Raw genomic sequence first — 16,636 nt, 5'->3', positions numbered from 1 at the left:
TGACTTTTTTCACTGCGTTTTGTCTGTTCGCTGTATTATGTCAAAAGTACTTACAGGATTTTGACCAAAGACAGACCTTATGCAATGGAACATTTCATTAAAGTTTGGAAATGATCCAGATCAACATACTTATTCTGGGTCACTTTCAAAAAATGTAAAAATCCCTCTCTCCACATTGAGGTTTTTTAAAAAACGTATCTTGGGTCATAAATGACCAATCTTTAAAATTTGACTCGGTTGGGTTGGTCCTCAATTATCCTACAGTTTCATTATGTAGAACTGCTTAACTTCAAGATTTATCAATTGGAAACTCAAACGGGTCCATAATTCATGTCTTCCCTAAAAATACAGTGTGGAAGATGTACTATATGTGCCTTTCAGCTTGCAGGTTCATTTTTTATTGAGTAACAAAAGTGAACATTACTTTCCTGTCCAACTCTAAATTACAAAGCAAATGCCCTTATTTTGCTGGAATCAAATCTGTAGTAAATACTGTTGTTTAGGATGAGTAGTTTTTGAAAAAGAGAACACTTCATTTCTAGGCATTGTATAATTTTTCAAGATAACATTCCACATGTCCTAGTTACATTGATGGTTTGACCCTTGCTGTAAATTGATGATTACACCATAATATGACTAGCAAGTGTTAATGCCACATTCACCAGGTGTCTATTAGAACCAGAGGTGACATGTAACAAAGTACAAATATTTTACTGTACGTAAGTTTTTTTTTTTTTTTTTTTCTTGTATCAGAACTTAACTTGAGTATTTATTTTTTGACTTTTTACTTTTACTCCTCACTGTTTTAAGCAAATATCTGAACTTTCTGCTCCTTACATTTTAAAAATAATTGGTTACTTTTAAGACCTTTTAAGTTTGAGCTTTTTTCTGTTAGGCAGGTAATTTTAAGGTTAACATTTTCAAGTTTTTAAACATGTTAAACTCTAAGCTGCTCTAGGTTTAATTGAGCATTTTCATTTTTTTTCCTCTCTTAAAACATTTTATTTACAAATGTAATCTATAATGAGTGATACATTCTCCAGGTGTTCAAAGGTAACAGATTTAACTTATTTCCATGTACCTGTATTCTACAAGTTATTAAAAAAAATATATATGTATATATATATATATATATATATAACTTGCTTGTTTAAAAACCCTGTCTTGTTTATTATTGAAGGGACATTTGTTTTACTTTTTATTTATGTACATTTAGTACTTTTTTACTTTTACTCAAGTAAAGGAGAAACTTCAATACTTTTACTTTTACTATAGCAATTTTGTATTCAAGTATCTATACTTTTGCTTAAGTACTGAAGACTAGTACTTTTACCACCTCTGATTATAACTGTAAAGTTGTTAAATAAGTGCAATCATCGTTCCACTGTGTAAGTGTAGTTACTCCTCCCTACCGCAGGGGGCAATGTGCTGTGTGCTGTGGCAGCGGCCACCAACACACAGTAAAGGTGAAAGTTCACTTGTACCTGACCTGAACTTCCACAACCACACAGATATGAGCGAAAATCAAGATTTTATGGACTGCGTCCTGGGGAACAAGGTGTCATACGTGCTTAGCAATGTTGCCGAAGTGGTGGAAAGGATTTTAACCTTCATACCGACCAAGTCGCTGCTCCGCGTTTCCAGGTAATGAAAGTATGCTAAGTTTCAGACATGGCTAACATGAAATAGAAACTACAGTTAGACACTGAATGGGCTTCATAAACCACCAGGAGGCTAAAGAAGAGCCTCTGATAACTCCATTACTCTAGGTTTAATGTGCTTCTATCATATCTTTGTTACCCTAAGCTAGGGGTGTTAAACTCTTTTTAGTTCATATACGTGCTGTTTGAGCTCAAGTTAGCCACAGATTTTAGTTGGTCGAATAACAACACATTTCAACGTTACTGTGAATAGCACTGGGCGATTTTGCCAAAAAATAATAAAAATAAATATATATATATATATATACACGATTTTTTAAAGAAAAATTCGAGTTTCGATTCGATTTTCAATTTTTTCTTTTCTTTTCCAATGCACTTAAAATGACTGCAGACATCAGTTATATTGTCAAAAGTGCAACTTTATTGCTGTGATTGTCCTAAACAATTAAAATGCATAGAACAATCCCAAAATAAATGAGGCTCTGTCATTCAACAATTTCAAGCTTCAATCCAGGTTTAAGCAAAAGTGCAACAGTAACTTCACAATAGCTTAAATTTTCTGATTAAGAAATCAGATATATTTTATAACATTACAATTAAAAACATTACAAACTCTTTCCGTAGCATCTCAGCATAGTGCAAATAAAAAATTAAACATGCCTGTGGGACACATATAGTCTACTCAAAGGGTAAACACATGTAAACAAAGAGGGGGCTGGCTCTACGGGAACCCACAAGGAACACAAAGAAGTCCGATAAACTGTGGCGGAAAAAAATAGAATAATAATAAAAATTAAAAAAAACTCTAATTTACTGCAGTCACGTGGTAAAAGCACAGGAGGATTACAAATATTTAGTTTCTTTAAAGCTAGTGGGACTCAGATAACTACAACAACTGAATTATTTGATAATTTACACATTGATTCATGTTTTCTGTTATTTTTACTTTCTCCTGTGGGTTAAATGGTATGCTCTGGAGCAGCTTTTCTCAAATGGGGGTACGTGTACCCCAACGGTTATGTGATGGCACTGCTGGGGGTACTTGACATAGAGAAAATGAATAAATGAATAAATGAAAGCATTAAAAGATATAAGGTTTTATAATGTTTAGTAAAAATATTTAATTATAATAACGGTGATAGAAAGTATCCTGAACTGTAAAATATAAATGTCAGTCTTGGTTTGACACCAGGAGGGAGATGACTGAAAATAATGCAAACTATAGAAATAATTCTAGCCAGGAGCCACTAAATACTGTTTCATTCCACTTATTTACAAAATGAGATTCTGTGTTATTGTTATCACTTATTCATTCCATTATTACGCTCTATAGCTTTTTTTTTTTTTTACACTGTTCTGAGTAAATCAAAACAACAGTGTTCACATTAATAGTTTTACTTGGTTTCTTGCTTGCCTGTGTGTTCTGTCCTTTAACTAATGACTGTATTTAACTTAAAATATTGCTTTTCTTTTTGTAATGTTTTGTGCAGTACATAATTCCTCCTTACTTTTTTATTATTTCTGTTACTTTTAACCTTTTTAAAATCCTTGTGTAGACTGTTTTAAATTAGCACATGTGCTAACACACTCAAAACAATACATCTGGGTAACTAATGTAATTGTGTTGTCCATATCAAATAAAGGGAATGTTAATAAATGTTGTCGTCGAACAAAGCGGGTACCTTAGCCCAAAACATTTGAGAACCACTGCTCTGGAGGGCCTTGAATTTGACACGTACCCTATACGGGCTCTGGGTGTCTCTGTGGGGTTAGGTTACCCATGTAGTGTGTGTAACTGTGTATGTTGTGGTTCTGTCAGCGTGTGCAGGCTATGGAGGAACTGTGCCCGCAGAGTGCTGAGGACCCAGCAGCAGCTGGCCTGGGTGTCAGCCAGTGGGGCCTCAGATGCCGACGTCCACGTCCTCCTCAGCGTCCTGACTCAGGAGGTGGAGGTAAACGCTCAGACGCTGCAAATACAGACTAGGCCTGGGAAATACATCCAGATTATTTAACATATATTATGATTTCTATTTTGGTGATATAGAAAATTACAATATCGCCTTTATTGATATATGTTTATTTTGCTTTAAAATACTTGTTTTAGGAGTCGCTGCTTTCTATAATTCTCAGAACAGCATAAAAAGCACAGTTAGATGGATAACTTAGTGCGTCCTAACCCAGACCTTCATCTAAACAAGGCACACTACAGAACTCACTCACACGTGCTGTCCCTTAGAGGAGAAACAGACTAAAGTGGAACATATTGATCAGCTGTTTATTAATAAATGTGCCTGTGTGGCATTTAGCATCAGCAAATTTAACCCAGAATTATCTTTCTGGTCAGACTTTGAGTTAAAAATATTGAGATTTTTATTGTATATTGCCATTTTGAGAAAAAATATTGAGATATTAATTTTGGTCCATATTGCCCAGCTCTAACACAGGCTCGTTTTTAAGGTTTTATATAGAGCTAAATTGGTACACCGCTGATTTGATTTTTTCCTATGTCATTGAAAGCCACGCCTACTTTTTTAAGAGACTAAATATTCATTCCCTTACCATAGAGAAATACTGTAATTGTAGCAGTGATAAATAAGAGCGCTCAGAGAGCTCAAACCTTCACCAAGAGCCAAATCTCCTCTTTAGCAGATATTGGCAGTTATGTGGATCAGTGATCCTGATCATGTTTTCTAGATGTTATAGAAACTTTATTAGTCCCTGAGGGGCAATTCTATCTCAGCCACAGTTTGTATTAATAACAACACAGTAGGTCCATGTATGGGCAGCCCATTTTATTAAGATAATGGTGATGAAATGCACAATCTAGGGCTGATCTGAATGAAACTCAGTGGGATAATCGAGGAAGCAACCCATCATATTTAAGTCAAATTGCATAAAGATCAGGCAATTATGAGCTGAAATATGATTTATTTTTTATATTTTCCCTCCAATGATGAGAGATAGGGGTTTTCAACCCTCCCCAGAATCAGTGTATTGAATTGGATCTTCTCTAAAATATAATGGAACCTTCCATGGTTTAAGGTCTATCATTGGGTAGTAATTTGTCAAAGGCAGTTAAATGCTTCAGATGTAGTCCTGCTAACAGACAAACAAACAGATAAACACAAGGGAAATATTACCACCGTGGCAGATTAAGGAGAGGTAAAATATGAGAAAATAAGGTCACACTTTAGTTTAGGGAACACCTATCAACCATTATTAGTTTTTTATTAGCATTAATAACATATTGTCTCTTAATTAGACGTCATTAATAATGCCTTATTCTTATTAATGCCTCATTATACACTTAATGGCAGTCTCTCAGTCCAAACAGGGTTAGGGTTAGGATTAGGATAAGGGTTAACTTTAACCCTAACCCTAGCACGTTGATCTCGTAATTCATATCCAACAACTTCCTTACTTACTATATAATAAGTAATAATTCTGAGGTTATTGCGGAAAAACTCTTAGTTAATGGCTTACTGGTTGTATAATAAGGCCATGCCGGATAAGACATTAATAAGTACTTATGTTACTGATTTGCATGCTAATAAGCAACTAATTAATGGTTAATAGGTGTTCCCTAAACTGAAGTGTTACCGAAAAGCAAATAAAGCTTGTGCTAAAAGTAAGATCGATCCTGACTCCTGCTTTACAGTCGACTTGTCTTTTTTTCAGAATTATAATGTCTTTTTACCGTTTGAAGTTACAAACAGGGGCTAACTACATTGTACACATTGTATTAACTACATGCATTTATCATGTGGATATTGCATAAAAACTGAAGAAGTCTTCGATAAAAACAACTTAAGAAAGTCCTGTCACTTTTTCTAATTTAAAGGGGACGTATCATGGTTTTAAATCCTTCCTTTTTACATATAAATCATACAGTTGTGGTCTGTATAAAGCGGAACTGCAATGCTTGGTTCTGAATTCCTCATTATTATAGCTCCATAGGCCCCTTTTCTCCCCCTTTTCTGATGTGCTTCTGAGAGCAACTCGTTTTGGTGCGGTCTCTTTAAATGCAAATGAGACACTCCATACCCCGCCCCCTCTTCAGGTGACACTCGGTTTAACTCCACCCTGCTCGGCCATTTTTGTAGTTTGATAGAAGAGATACGGCTATGTAGCGGCGCATAAACTTTTTATTCAGAGGTTATTTACAAAATGTCAACAACGGAAGACTTGTCCATCCAGCCTTACATGTTTGAGCCAGAGTCGGACCTGGTGGAGCGAGATGAAAATGAAGATGATGAACCTGCAGAACCCTAACAAGTGAGCTAACACAAGCACCGAGCTAACGCTAGCGCCAAGCTAACGTCACGAAATGCATTTTAATACAGTCTTTTCGGAGACAAAAACGGCAAAATGAAATGACTAATGAAAACTTTAGACTTAAATTAAATCACGTAGGCCATATCAAGGATCTAAAACGAGCACACAGCGCTAACATATGAAGTCTGAAGACGGTGCAACTGCTAATGCTAACAAAACAATGACAGGGACGTCTTATCATCACACTTTTTAGCGTTATTTACAGCTTACCGAAGTGCTCTGTTCATCGTCTCCAAAGATAGAAGGAATTGAACCCTCAATCAGACAAAGTCTTTCAGACAAATCCTTCTTTATACTGGCGGAGGTTGCAGAAGCAGTCATCCTTGAAGTGATTCGCGCACACAAAAATGACCTTACCCACAGATGTGGTTACATTTCCGTGAAAAAAAAACTCAACCAGGCACTTTGAAAAGGTTCTGATGCTGGGAGACGGTGTAATGAAGCGTGTGGGTTACTACATCCAACAACCAAACATTTTGACTTATCCTCTCGTAACTTCAGCATCCTTGAGCTTGGACTACAAAATAAAAGCAAGAAATAAAAATGGCGGATTGCTCGAAGTGTTGGGCCTGGAGTTGATGTACTAATTTGGCAGTTCCGCTGCAAATACTGTGATAGTTAAAAAAACGTAATAGAGAATAGAAAAATCGAAACAGATTGAAAAATATGAGCAAAACAGAATATAAAGATATCTACGGAGCACCTGAAGAGACTAATTTGATTTTTTCTGTACTTCTAAGCACTCTAAATATACAACAAAATGCATTTAAGGGCTAAAAAAGTGGATTTAGCATGATATGTCCCCTTTAACAAAGTTTCTGTTTATTGTTTCATATGAAAGTATTAATCTTCACTGTGAAGTGTAATTTGATATTTTACTTCTTTGATTTTGAGATATAATATCAAAACATTGATCTGGGCAAGTATAAGATTAAACGACTTTGGTTTTACAATTAAAATCATGTTGTTTCAGAAGGAGATGACTGGGACGAGGCAGAGACAGACTTGGTTGTGCATGTTTCAGTCTAAAATAGTCTACCCAGTGTAGCAAGACTCCTAAACAGACTGAGCGGCTTGTGAATATTAACCAGTCATAAATGAATATTAAAGTATTTTTAACCTTTCTTTGTCTGATCACACACAGAAAGTGTTTCTGCTGCCTAAAACGGTTCTGTGTATGGTGGACTGTGAGGCTTTCAATGGACAGAGCTTTAACTGCAGACAGAGCAAAGGTTGGTATACATGTCATCAGGTGTCTGTGGACACAACTGACGGTGTCAGTAACTCAGAATTTAACAATCATGCACAGCGGTGCACATCAGTAAAACTACTTTTCTTTCTTTATGCCAAAGGAAAAACTAGTCCCCACATTCAGGATCCTGTGGAAGAAATGCGTCTGCTTTTCCCCAAAGGATGTGACATCATGGGCGTTGTTGCACCAGGCATAGTCTGTAAGTCTCTGCATTAATATATATCCTTCTTTCTAATGGCATTAATCTTTCTCTAATCAGACAAATCAAGACCAGGATTTAATAATATAGTTTGTTTTATTAGCATGGATAGCAAACCCACTCAATGAAGGTGTGTAGTGATGTTAATGAGTGCTTTGCTTTGGGTAAATGTGTTGTTTAATATGGCTGAAAGTGATATACAAAGAATTTAAACCAAGAACAAAAGCACTCAGAGCTCAAAGCTCCGCCCAGTGCCAAATCTCCTTTTTGCATATCTGGACCAGTGATTCTGATCATGGTACAATGATCATTCACACTTAAATGCTTGGAAGAAGTTTCTGTCCCCGTTAACAACAAAGTAGGCCCAGATGTGAGGGCACCCGCATTTTTAAAAAAATTTTTTAATCGCAATGAAAAGCGCAATCCTGACCCGTATGGCATCACATTAGTTTAAAAAAAGTCTTACTCATGAAAACAACATCCGTGCTCATAAAACCCATAGTTAGCAAGCCGGCACGCGCTCGCAGTCCCACTATGAGGTTAATTCAGTGACTACTCTCACCCTCGTGTACGCGCACAGTCACTTTATGCTCACTTGAATGTCTTGGAGAGGGTGGAACCTTTGTGTCGCTGCTACTTCTCTTCTTTCTGATTGGTCACCTTAAAACACCTACTGTCTCTAGGCCAGAGCCAATTCAACGCTAAGTAGAGCTGGTGTTGTTCCATTCTACTTCCACCCCATGAATACATGCAGCACCTCTGGCTGCGGTGCTGCATGTATTCATGGAAGGCAGAGCTCTTATTGAATGTATTTACACTGTAATGTGTAATGTGTTTGTTTTTTTTTTAACTAATGTGATGCCATAGATCTGATCCCAGTGAAACTGGGCGAGCTAATTGAAGAACCAATTTGACATAACTGAGTCAAATTACATAAAGGTGGGTCATTTATGAATTGAGATATGACTTTTTGAACTTTGGCCAATGATGACAGGTATTTTTTAAACTAATCCAGAATCGGTATATTTATCCAGATCCCCTCCAAAATGTAATGGAATCTTCCATTGTGTAAGGTCTATCTTTGGTTAAAGTGTTGTCAAAATTTGTAAAGAACTTTCAACGTAATCGTGCTAAAAGACAAACAAACAAACAGATAAATAAATAAGCACCTGTGAATAATACCTCCTTAGCAGCAGTATTTAAAAAGACAAGTAGATGAGACTTTGCCCAAACCCTTCTTGGGTGTCTCCCTGCTCTCTGGTCATGATCCAGTGCTGAAACTGGTCTCAACATCTGAAGCTGGGAGACATGCAGGAGAGTGGTTCTTTATAACTGGAGCCATTTTGCCCTGGATGAGGTATTTCAGGTGCCTCTCAATAGCTCCTCACTTCTATCACACTTACACCTACAACTTAGCTGCAACTTTAGAAATCTACCATAAAGTAGAAAACTCTCCTCTCCATCTATCATGTAACTGAGCATATCATACAAACATAAATATGTAGTTGCGACATGTCAAATGATCTTGGATGTATATTGAAGAAGAAGAAGAGTTGAAGTTTGAGCTGTGAGTTGTGAGCTATAATTCAAAGTGCTGTTGCCTTGCCGACGGCTGGTGTGTCCCTGCCTGGGTTCTGACGGATGGCCCAGTCCGCTTGCTGCCGTGCTTCCCATTCCTCTGTATAATTACAACCCTCAGGAGAAGTGACTCTCCATCAGCCGCCGTTCTTTCCTCTAGATGATTGCTTATCGCAGCGCCATCGTCTGTCATGTTTAACGGCTATTTGTGATAACACACACACACGCTGTGATGTGGCTGCTGAAGGTCAGCACAGGGTCGTCACATGCATCTAATTCAGCTAAATTACATCTGTAATAGGATAGCTTGTATAGATTGCAATAAATTTGCGGAATAGCCCAGGGGACACCTAATCATTTATGCATGATAGTGGAGCAGCTGTATGTATGTCATAAAAAGATGAGCTATGGTATACATAAAAACATTTTCCTTTATGATGTTTTCAGAATGCCATGATTCGTATTTTTTATCTGAACAAATGAGATGGGAACAATATATTTTTGTCATTTCACACAGTGAAGTAGGCTGTGTGGTATTTAAGCACAGTGGTACATGGGTTTAAATTTAAATACAACTTTAATGTTTGAATTTGAAAGATCCATCTCGCTGACTCATGGTTTTTTTGGAGTTGTAGAGTCACGCGCATCGTGTGAAGTTTCCGTTTCCACTTCTTCAGTTCTGAACTGTTCTGATGGTGAAATGTTTGTCACAGCAGATTCACGTCAACACGTTGAGGTGCTGTTCCAGCCGTGAACGCTAGATGGTGACTCGTAAAGGTTAGAGCTGAAATTAAATATCTGTCATATCAACCGTACTCATATTCAAAGTACATGTACTCAATTTTGGTTTATAGTGACTTTACTAGTGAAGCAGAAAGTGGCTTAAAGCTACTAGTTACTCTCATCATAACCAAGTAAAGCTGTGCAGCCTTAAAAACCACTACAGATTCTGGACTGGTTTTCACTTTGAGTTACAGAACATGGTTAATCTTAATGGTTTTTAGTGTGATACTTTACTGTTTATTAGGGATCGACTGATATGGGCTGATGGATTTTTTTCCCATCAGCCTTCGCCGATACCAATACGGATTGCCAATTTTTTTGAGTCGATATTTGGAGCAGATACTACTTTTGCTCCCTCAATTTACATCATAAAAATTACACAATAATGATAACAAATGGTACGAGTCTCAATTTTCTGTTAAAAAAAGGAACATTTATTCAGTTTAAACAATTGAGTGAACGACAACAAGTAAAAAATGTTTAACAAATGTTAAAACAGGTGATGAAGAACAAGTAAAAAATATTTCTGCTCTCTGTAAATAAGGCGAATCGGCTAACGCAGCAGCCCACATTGGCCGATGCACGTTAAAAAGACACAAAAATCGGCCGATGTATCGGTCTATCACTACTGTTTCTACACACCTTTATACCACCTATTAACTGCCTACACTTTCCTAATTTTAACCTGGCAGGACAGGTGTTGAGTGTAAGTACCAAAATAAAGTATTTAGGTCACTTGAAGGAAATGAAAGATAATGATGACATGTACAGGTAATGTTGAATGTTACGGTATATGCCCAGGTCAATATGTTCAATGTGCTCAGAAAACGTTAAAGGACAACTCTCTATACTGCCTCTCCTTGTCAGCTAGCTTTAAAAAGGCTAGCTAACAGGCTAGTTCACACTTTTCAGGCTCTTATGAGAGACTTGATGTTTGCGGTAAATGTTTCTGTGGATTGATGAATTCTCAGATCATCAACCAGCTGTTGACTAATCCACGTCAAAGCTCTTGTGGAGACATTGTTATAGTTGTCATTTATAATAATGGTTTTCATCTGTTTTGTATGTATGTGCTTGTGAATACTAATTGTGTCTATGATCCTAAAATGGACTCCTGTGTCTGAAATAGAGCATGATGATGGTGATGATGATGATGATGTCAGTTAGTTTATTACCATTTTTGACATTTCACTGAACTGCATTGTATTTTTGTAAGTCTTGCAGAAGTCAGTTTTCCTATTCTGTTTAGTATTTGTTTAGTATATTATGAGAAGTCCAAACATATTAGGAAGCAATATGTTAAAATAGTTAAAATTAAGAAATGGGAGTGGGATTCAATAAGTCTTTGTTCCTCCCACTCCTTTTCAAACAAACCTACTATTCATTGCTATTATAAGTGTACATGGATCTCATCAGGGTTGCAGTAAATTATGATCGTAATCGCGTAAGTGATAATTAAATACAACTACGTCGTAATTATAATTGTAATTGTGATTTTAAGAAAATCTGTCTGTGTTTTATCATAATTGAAATGTAATTGAGTTCAGATAATTGACTTTGTAATTGTAATTGGCATGAAAATTTTATAAAATCTGTCAATTATAATTCATTTTCATTTAACGCAAAACTTGGGATGAAAAACAAATTAGGGGATAGATATTTTTTGTGTGTTTTTGTTTTGATTTAAGACACAAGAGATGCTAACACAAGAGGAAGGTTAAGTTTTATGGAGTACTTTATTTCCGACTCAGTAATTGTAATTGAACAATTGAGAATGTAATGGTAATTGACTTTCAGGGGATAAAAAAATATAATAATTTAATTGTAATATGGAAAAATGTCGGTCATTGTAATCGTAACTGAATTGTAATTGAACGTGGATATTTGAAAAGGTAATTGTAACTTATCTCATATTTTGTTCTGAACATTTTTGTGTGTGTTCTCTGTTGGGGTTTCCTTGTACACAAATAGTTTGTTTTTTTTCTGTGTCCCTGCTCGAAACAAATAAATGAATGAAAGTTGCATTCATTTCCTGTGTTTTCTGCTCTTTGTGCAGTGACACCCAGTGGCTCTAGCTCCGGTCCTCCCCAGGAGCACCAGGAGGGCGAGGCCGGCTTTGCTCTCATGTTTCCCAGCACAGAAGGAGTCCAGATCAAACCCTTCCACTTCTGTAAGAAGACCCTTTCTCCTATGGCTCTAAAAGAAGCAGGTAAGTGCAAACGTTTGTTGTCTGTCGAGCTGATGTTTCAGCAAAATGTGTGAAAAGTACAAGTCTGTAGTAAACGATCAGTGCGTGTGGATCTTAAAATGGATCAAATAAATCATACAGTTGGATTTTGTCGTTCTGTTTAGGACTGGTGGACAACCCAGAGTTGCGTGTGGTTCTTTTGTTTGTCTATGAAGTGTATAAATCTGGAGGAGCAAGATTCCTGAGCCAGATACTAGAGCCTCTGAGCAAGACCAAAGCTCTGATTGCTGGAGGGATTGTAGAAAATGTCTTCTCTCCTCCCAGACACTGGTGAGTAACGGTGGAAGAAAAATTGACTCGGCGATACACTACCAGTCAAAAGTTTTAGAACACCCTTATTTTTTCAATTTTTTTATTGCAATTCACGTCGTGCAAGTCCAATGAATAGCTTGAAATGCTACAAAGGTAAGTCCTGAGCAGCCAGAGGTTATATAAAAAGTTTGGTTACCCAAAACTGAAAAATAATGTACATTCCAGAATTATACAAATACGCCTTTTTCAAGGAGTGTGATTTATTTTTCAACTGAAATTGCTTATTTGTTCTTCGCTTTCACTTCAGAGTGCAATGACACAATAAACTGAAACTTTTTCAGTTAAAAAACTGCAAAAAGTGTGGTGTTCTAAAACTTTTGACCAGTAGTGTATATCACAGTATTTCACTGCACGATTATCGGATCAATCCAAAAAATGTCCAAATCGATTTTTTTCTTTTAAATCATGTTTTTTTTAACGAAAAAACATTTAATTGCACTAACATTAGCATAGCATTAGCATAAACACCCAGTCACTAGGTGTCAGTGAACCACGTCACATCCTTTTAAACTACCTCACTGCTCAATGCATTTTAGCTTGGGAGTTGATTGCACTTTATTTTCATATAACATACTGGGCACTTTTATAGATGTACATGGTTACTTTAAAAAAAAAATATATATATATAAATATATATATATATATATAATTATTGATATTGTGATATATCGTATTGTTTAGTACCTTGATATATCGGGATAAATCATATTGTGACATGCAAATCATATGGTATTGTCAGATGCACACCCATACTGGTGAGTGGATGTCATGCTGTAAAAATCCAACATCGTGCTTCAACATTCATGAAAAATGTTATCAAAGAATGAGCATGGCTGTCCTTCTTTGTAATAAAATAAATGTTAAAGTTTAATTCTTAGCAGCACTTTTATTTCCCTTCCGTCTCTGTCGTTGCAGCTGTAGCCAGGGAGCGTGTGGTGTGGTGGGCCTGGCCTTTTGTGGCCCTAAGGTGCAGGGGGCCTCAGTGCTGCTGGACCAAGACGTCAGCAGTGCAACGGCTGCTGAAGCCACCATACGGCGATTAAAAGCAACCAAAATACCCGAGAAGAACACCCTGGGCTTCATGTTTGCCTGCGTGGGGCGGGGCCACAACTACTACAACAACCAGGACAACGTTGAGGCACATGCGTTCCACAAGGTGTTCCCCACCACTCCGCTGTTCGGCCTGTTCGGCAACGGCGAGATCGGCTGCGACCGAATCATTAAAGACGACTACACGCTGTGCGACACTGACTCAGACGGCCTGCAGCACGAGTACACCACTGTCATGACTCTTGTCCATCTAGGCTGACTTTACAATGAGCCCCCAGCACACCCTCACAGGCTGGGACTAACGAGCCACGCCGTTTCTGCTTAAAAAGTAGGAAAAGGATTCAGTGAGCCTATCCATGTGTCAGTGATACATGTAACATAGTGTACAATGGAGTCTTTGACAACACAGTTTCATATTAAACGCTTTCAGGTATGATGGAGCACTCGTAAAATAACAGTTCATATTTTACTGCGGTTCACGATACATTCAAAGCATATCTCCAAGTAGCCCATAAGTGACATGCTGACAAGCTAATAATTATTGTAGTGGATTCAGCAAAGGCACTTTATTTACTAAATGTTAGGATAAGATGTGTGAAATCCTGCAAAATCACACAGTGTTGATCTGGAGTGCTGTGTGGGGTTTTCATATTTGACCAAATAATTGCTCATATTCAAAACTACCTACCGTACGTTAAACTAGTACCCATAGTTAAATGTTGATCTACTGTGAAATACTTCTTAAGAAAACACTTTTTATCTGATTGAAGTGTATTTTTACTAAACTCCGAGCTGCTGCATTGTGCAGAATGTGATTAAAGTGAGTTCACCCATGATCACATTTATTTGAACAATATTAGCGTTATGTCATGGTCAAATCTGAGGACAGATTGTTGCCTTGAGTTAAGGGTGTTTTATCTTTTATCAAACACTGTCAAAATACAAGAACAATTCACAGAAATGCTACAATACTTATTGAATACCTTTTTTTTTTTTTTTTTTTCATTTTCCAGCTCATTGAACACATGCAGTAAGACGTTGTAATTGTGCAGTTAGCTTGTTAGCTAACCTGAACGGCTCTAAAAGCCTTCTTCTGTAAACATTTTGTTTACTGCCAACTATTCCCCACATAACTCTGAATATAGATGACCTTTTCCTGTTCTTTGTGTTTGTTGGTGAAGTTTTTTCTACATCCTAAAAAAAATGCTGATGTTCAATTAATGTTATCTTCTTTAATAACTACAATAGCAAGAATGACTAGTTTAACGAGAACTTGAAAATAATCTAGAGCTGATATTATTTCCTTTCTATTTTCTTGTTCCTTCATGGTTTTTGAAGTGAACGTTGAAATGTTTTTGTGGTTATAGTTAAAATGGCTTTTTAAACAAGGTTGTTTTGCAATTTTCTACACATGCCAAATACTGCCTGTTCTAATAATTTCTCAATAAATTACAGTTATTATAGTTTTGTGATTTTACAGCTGTGAACTGTTGCAAATGAGTGCTCAAGGTGTTTAGGGAAGTACATAAGAAAAGGAAAAAAGGCTTGGAACTCTCTTAAAAGAGAAACTTTATTAATCTCACCCACCCACAGTACCTGAGACTTATTTGTTGGTTAACATTGAAGGCTGTTCAGAAGAACAAGTTACAACTCCTTATAATTTGGATTCTAAAGATTAAAAATTACAATGACAAAAGGAAATTCCTTGATGAAGCCCTTTCATAACATTCCTGCAGTGACACAGACTAAATAACTAGATAGTGGAAGAAAGTGGAAATCCCATTAAAAGTGTGTTATGTAATCACTTCTATCAGTTTAAATCAAGCTGATTGGATTGAATTGTGGCCAGCACTTCTGCCTCAGCAAGTGTGCCCTGTGTTTGACTCCTAGGGTGACTACCTTTCTGTTTGAAACGTGCATGTTCTCGCTATATATGCTTAATTCCCTCAGAAATGCTGGTTTCCTCATGCAGTCAAAAAATAGCACTTGTTCAGGGGTCTGCAACCTTTACTCTACAAGGAACCATTTAACCTCACCTGGTTTAAAGTCCTCCTGGAGCCGAAAAAAAAAAAAAAAACCTTCTCAATAAAGACAATACAGTGAATTCAATTCTATACAGTTAAAATGATATTGAATAATGTTTAATTTAATTTGACTTGATTTTTATTGATCATTTAAATGGCAACTTAAAAACAGTTTAAAATAAAATAAAATAAATTGACATCAAGAAATAAAACAGTATCTTGCATCTTGAAATTCTTATGCATCTCAGTTTACATGAACACAATGTTTTATAAAGAGGATTTTTTTTAGTTAATGTATTTGAAAGGCTACAAAAAGTAACTTTAGGTTTGAAAACACATGATCATGTGATCAACACATGCTAATTGCTCATTTCTTGCCACACATACAGTAAAGCATGCATATTTAACCTGCACATTGGTAGTTAATCTGTTCCCACACATTTAAAATCTCTATTTTCTTCTAGAATAGTGTTTTTGTTGGTTTAATTATCTTACCAGGGATTTAAAACTTACAGTTAGCCCCAAGTATAAGGAAAGTTGATGATCTGTAGATGTTGCAGGAGGTGAAGTTGGAAGGTGCTGAGTCATTTCACAATGTGATTTATTTTTAGGTCAACAAATTGTTATATCTTGATTTTATTTGTCATTGATCATTAATAGCCTCTGTAAAAAAACAAAAAAAACAAAACATTTCTTTCAATATTTTTTTTAAAGCTATAGGGAGCCATTGCATAATAGTCAGAGAGCCACATTAGGCCCCAGAGCCGCAGGTTGCAGACCCCTGCACTAGGTAGTCAAATTCTCTATATTTTCTGTAGGAGTGAGCTTGTGTGGGGATGTTATAGTTAGCTTTAGGTTTTACCCTTCTTTGCACTAATGCACAGTCATGAAACTACAGCCTAATACTTATCTAACACTAGTTTAACTTTTTGTGATGAAACACTTCTTTTATGACAATAATTTTAAGTTTTAGTGAAACCAATCTAACACTAGACGAACTGCATTTCTCAAAGAAAATACATAAACTGAACCTCTCTGAGTCAGAATTACCCCTCTGAGTCAGTATAATCCCTTGTTATCATTAATACAGTGAACAGTACTAATAAGGACTAACAGCAGGGGGTGCTGTTTTCACTGTTCAAATAGGTTTGAAATGGGACATTTTTGTTTAACTTTGCCCTTTAATGAATAACC

General features: G+C 36.5%; 1 protein-coding gene across 1 annotated transcript; it reads left to right on the top strand.

The window, feature by feature from the left end:
* The first annotated feature begins 1,458 nt into the window (after positions 1-1,458).
* Positions 1,459-14,959, top strand: fbxo22 (F-box protein 22). The gene is made up of 7 exons (XM_028439656.1): positions 1,459-1,644; positions 3,481-3,613; positions 7,141-7,228; positions 7,349-7,447; positions 11,865-12,017; positions 12,161-12,326; positions 13,284-14,959. Exons 1-7 carry the CDS (start codon positions 1,514-1,516, stop codon positions 13,675-13,677), a joined length of 1,164 nt encoding a protein of 387 aa, XP_028295457.1. The 5' UTR covers positions 1,459-1,513; the 3' UTR covers positions 13,678-14,959.
* Positions 14,960-16,636: the final 1,677 nt, after the last annotated feature.

This window comes from Gouania willdenowi, chromosome 3 (genome assembly GCF_900634775.1).
Source record: "Gouania willdenowi chromosome 3, fGouWil2.1, whole genome shotgun sequence".
Lineage (NCBI taxonomy): Eukaryota > Metazoa > Chordata > Actinopteri > Blenniiformes > Gobiesocidae > Gouania > Gouania willdenowi.
Note: the sequence above shows the minus strand (reverse complement) of the source record. Positions and strands in the feature narration are given on the sequence as shown.

Excerpts from the sequence above, each read along its gene's own strand:
- fbxo22 (XM_028439656.1), top strand. The coding sequence starts at position 1,514 with ATGAGCGAAAATCAAGATTTTATGGACTGCGTCCTGGGGAACAAGGTG. Across the intron at positions 1,645-3,480 it reads TCGCTGCTCCGCGTTTCCAG|CGTGTGCAGGCTATGGAGGA; the intron begins GTAATGAAAGTA and ends TGGTTCTGTCAG. Across the intron at positions 12,018-12,160 it reads TATGGCTCTAAAAGAAGCAG|GACTGGTGGACAACCCAGAG; the intron begins GTAAGTGCAAAC and ends CGTTCTGTTTAG.